This window comes from Bison bison, unplaced genomic scaffold (assembly GCF_000754665.1).
Source record: "Bison bison bison isolate TAMUID 2011002044 unplaced genomic scaffold, Bison_UMD1.0 scf7180017864184, whole genome shotgun sequence".
NCBI classification, from domain to species: Eukaryota; Metazoa; Chordata; class Mammalia; order Artiodactyla; family Bovidae; genus Bison; species Bison bison.
The window spans coordinates 1,155,098-1,159,587 of NW_011494756.1; the positions used below are offsets into that span (position 1 = coordinate 1,155,098).

The 4,490-nt window shown below is 63.3% G+C and overlaps 1 protein-coding gene across 1 annotated transcript in view; it reads left to right on the top strand.

Moving 5' to 3' along the window:
- Positions 1–4,196, top strand: part of SCUBE1 (signal peptide, CUB domain, EGF-like 1) — a 131,624-nt gene extending 127,428 nt beyond the window's left edge. The window contains exon 23 of the mRNA XM_010843690.1: positions 398–4,196. Within this exon, the coding sequence (XP_010841992.1) occupies positions 398–550 (153 nt within the window). The 3' untranslated portion in view covers positions 551–4,196. The remainder of the gene's footprint in view (positions 1–397) is intronic.
- Positions 4,197–4,490: the final 294 nt, after the last annotated feature.

The following is a 4,490-nucleotide window of genomic DNA, read 5'->3' on the forward strand; positions in this document are numbered from 1 at the left end:
GGGTGACTGTAGGGGGGACACTGGGGGGACTGTAGAGGGAGATGGTGGGGGTTGGTTCAGCTTCAAAGCCTCGCTCTCCATTCCACATGCTCTCGTTTTCAGCATGGTCGGTTGTCTTGTTTTGTTTTTGTAGCATACCCTTTTAATATAAAATGTCAGTGGAACTCCAAGAGTTAAAACCAGGAGACCATTAAAAAACCAATCAGGCTATTAACACTGCAACTCTGTATGGCAGAGCCTGCAGGGTCCTGAAACCCACCAGCCAGGCCAGCTGCATCTCTGCAGACACCCCCAGGCCCCTTCAGGGCCCTGGGCGTGGCAGAGGTGAGTGGCCAGGGCACCCCCCGCCCCAGCCTGGCCACAGGCCCCTCACGCTGGGCCTCGCCGTGTCTTGCAGGACAAGAAGCTGATCAAGGCCCTCTTTGACGTGCTGGCGCACCCCCAGAACTACTTCAAGTACACGGCCCAGGAGTCCAAGGAGATGTTTCCTCGCTCCTTCATCAAACTGCTGCGCTCCAAGGTGTCCCGATTCCTGCGGCCCTACAAGTAACTTGGGGACGGCGGCCCTGCTTGGGTGCCGGCTGCCCGGGGAGGAGAGAGCCCTTCCACAGTCGAAGCTGAAGGCGGATCTGCGGGCACCCCCACACTGGCTTGGGAACCGCCGTGGCGCCTGCCCTTTGGGAATTGCCGACCAGCCCGTGGATGGCGAGACCAAGTCCAGGCCGAGACCCCAGCCCAGCTGCCCTCCTCCGACCCCGCCCCGGTGGGAGAACATTGCTCAAGGCAGCCTTTCTGGCTCCCTCCCTTGCTCTGCCCGTTCCCTTCCAGAACACTGAGGGCGCCTGCTGCTCCCAGGCCGGCCCCAGCGGATGCCCACCGGGCAGGGACCTCAGCCACCAGCTGGGCAGGTCCCGGGCAGAGCGGGCCCCTGGAGAGCACACGTGCCCTCTGCCTGGTGCTCTGGGGGAGAGAGGGGCCGTGGCTGCTGTGTCTCAGGGAGGTGCTCAGAGGCAGAATCCGGGAAGGGAGGCCAGGCCGTGGAAGGAGGGGTGCGTGAAGGCTCGGCTGGGGGCTCCGATGAGCCGGGCTCGGTGCCTGCGGAGCGTCACACCCGCAGGCGCCTCTGGGTCACGGGGCCCAGGCCCCGGGCGAGGGTGTTGTCGGGGTCTCAGGACTCCCTGATGGGACTGAAGAGGGGAGCTGGGAGGGGAGGGTGTAGATGTGTGCTCCCCCAGGACAGAGCATCTAACTGAGGACTGTGTCCATGTAAATATAAATACAAAGATATATATACTTCTATCTGCGGGCGCAGAGGGAACTGCTCTTCAGTAACGCTAAGTATGCATCGCCACCCCTCCTCCTGTGAGCCAGCATGAGCCCAGCTGTCGCGACATCCCCGACCGAGGAAGCAGCTGCTCCGGGCACTTGCCCCCTCCATTTATAGGGGCCGGGAGCCCATGGGCCTGAGGCAGTGGCCAGCTGGCCCTGGACACACTTTGGAGGACAGATGCTGGGGGCCCGGGGTGCCCTCAGATGGAAACTTGTGTCCCCCTCGGACCCTTCCTGAGGGGCGCAGGGCCCGGCGGTAAACTTCGGAAGGGGCCTGCGTCTGACCTGAGGCCGTGACCGCAGAGTCCGTGCTGAGCCCGCTGGCCACCGGGAGGCAAGGCTTCCCCCAACCCCGTGCATGCGGCCGTGCTGAGCGCCTCCAGGCAGGCACACGGGCACCTGGAGGGGTGGGCGCAGCCCCCAGGCAGAGGCCACCAGCAGTCAGGGGCCTGGTCCTCTTCCTGCTCCACCCGGCGGCCTCCCTCACCCCGTCTCTCTTTGAAATAAGGACGGTCTGGAGTGTGAGCAGGCTGACTGCGGCCTGCTCAGCCAGCGCCTGGGATGGGGCTCGCAAGGACCGCCGACAGGCCAAGGCCTGGCCTGCTGCCTCTCGGTGGCCGCCGGGCACAGGACCTGCAGGCCCAGGGCCCCGGGGCCTCAGGTTACCAGACGTTCAGCATCTGGGAGCACGCGAGAGACCTAACACGAGCTCCCATCACCCGCCCCCGTGGCCTCCAGATGGTTCCCTCCTCGCCCAGGCCCATGCGCACCGCCAGGGCCGAGCTCAGCTGAGGCGCCAAGGCTGTGAAGCCTGGGGGCGGGTGCGGGAGGCCTCAGGAGGCCGGGCCAGGTTTACGATCCACTCGGGGCTGGGCACTCAGGAATCACTGTCGTTACCTGCATCCTCAGGGGCAGGTTCCCAGCCTCACCAGGGCTGCCATCAGCGCCTCCTCAGCCAAACTCCAGCTCGAGCGGGTGGCGGGAGGCCGCATCTGGTCAGTAGGGCAGTGTCAGTGGGGAGCCCCATCCAGGCCACGCCGCCCTTGCCCCGGGCATGGTCCTTGAAGGCCAGCCCTAGTTTGCAGAGAGAGCCCTGTCCTGCACGTCAAGCCATCGTTCTCCCCCGGAATTAGACGAGCATCCTCCAAAATGAACCCCCAGAATAGCCACCTAGGGGAGGGCGCTAGGAAGGCTTATTTTTTTTTTTTTAATCCTCTCTGGATTATTTTTGACCCAAAGAGGACCCAGAAAGAGCTCTCCTCTCTCTGGAGCTCTTTCTGCTGCTCCTCTGGGTGGTTTCTGGCAGTTGCCACCCGCACACCCGCTATCCTACCCACCCTGTCGATGGGAGCCCCCCACTTCCATCCACGGCTCACCACGCCACTGTGGTCAGACCCTGCCTCCTGTCCCCTGGGCAGGGCAGGACAAGGACCCTGCCTGACCATCTCGAGTGCCACGGGGCCAGCAGTCCAAACTGACCAGCACCCACAGTCACCATCCAGCCCTCCCTCCCCAGTAAAATGGCCTCCCACACCATCATCAGGGGACTTGGAAGTCCCCGGGACTGGGGGGTGGGGGCAGTGGGGATCTGTCCCGAATCTCCACGTCAGCCCTCAGTCCCAGGCTGAGGAACCTGGGGGTCCCCCCTGTTAAACGTAGAACTGTTGCCACTCCTTGGGGCCTGGTGGTCCTGGGGGAGTCTCTCCAGACCACACAGTTGGTTTCTCCACATTCCCATGTTGTGGACACAGGTGGTACATTGGCTGATCCAGGATGGCCATCCCGCCTGGCTCCAGGTGGAGATGGAGAGAAAAGGGAGGCAGAGGAGGCCTGGCCCAGGTAGGCAGGTTCCATACTGGGTTCTGAAGGAGGACAGGAGGCCTGGACAGGAGCTGCGCAGGCTGAGCCAGAGGAGCACAGCCTGCTCCTGGACGGGAGCTTGGCCTTGAGCAGCCGCAGAGCCCTGTCCCAGCCAAGGCCCGCCCTGCCCCCGTCGCCCAGACCTTCAGTGGCTGGCCATCGTTAAACTCTACGGAGAGGAGCTGAGCGACATATTTCTGGAAGTGGAAGCCTGCCTGCCTGCCTGGCTGGGACTGAAAGCAGGTGCCAAGGCCTGTGGTGGTTCCAGTGAGCTTAGTTCTGACCCAGTGGAGCTGGGGCCACCAGAGCAGCTCTTCAGAGACGCAGTGGAGACCTTGAGGGACCTCCGGCGGGTGGGCCAGGCACCTCCTGGCTCACTGCTTCCGTGGAAACGCACCGAGGGAGGAGAAGGAAACTTCTCAGGTCTAGTGGCCAAGCCCTGGCCAAGCCCTCTGCCAGGGAGTGAGGTTGCCCACCTGCTTCCCCAGAGTTGGGCCCGTTTTCCCCCAGCGCTCTGTTAGCCTTACCAGAGCCTCCGGCTGTATCGTGGTGGTTCTGCCCTCCTCCTCCCGCCGGGGCTCTCCTTTAGCTTCAGACAGCAAGTCGCACCTGCCAGGGGTGCGGGCCTGCTCCCAGCTCCTCCTCGCCTCGAGGAGACCGTGGGGACCAAAGTGGTGACCTCGGGCAGTTTTCCCTCCTGCCACCATGGGTTTGGGACACGCAGATACAGTAGAACTGGACCCCGGGCTGAGAAGCTTCCAGACAGGGATGACCGGGCCAAGAAGGTTCCAGGCAGGGATGGCTGGCAGAGACCCTCTTCCCCACACCGCTCAGAAACCCGCCTTTCCCACCCTCATTCCCCAAGAGACACAGGCAGAGTCACCCATTTTCCCCAAGAGGAGGCCCCCCCACCTGCTGGAGCAGGTGCCTAAGTGCCATTCGGGAGCCTGAATAATCCTTCCAGCACCTCCACCACCACCCCCTGCTGAAAAATAAGAAACTGAACTCAGTCAGGTCATTCAGCAAACGTGTGCTGAGCACCTCCTGTGTGCCAGGCTCCTAGAGAGACCGAGACCCCACAGCCCAGGAGCCGACAGGTGCCCCCTAAAGGCCCTCTGGTCACAGAGAGGAAGGAGACAGAGGCCTGGGTGGCAGAGCCCAGCACCTCTATCGGGAGAAAGCCAGCCCTCCGTCCTCACCTCCCAGGACCCCAGGCGGGGGTAGAGGGGCAGAGCAGGCAGAATCGAGCATACAGTTTCGAGAAAGACACCCCGACAGAGACGCTGCAGCCAGCCGGGCCT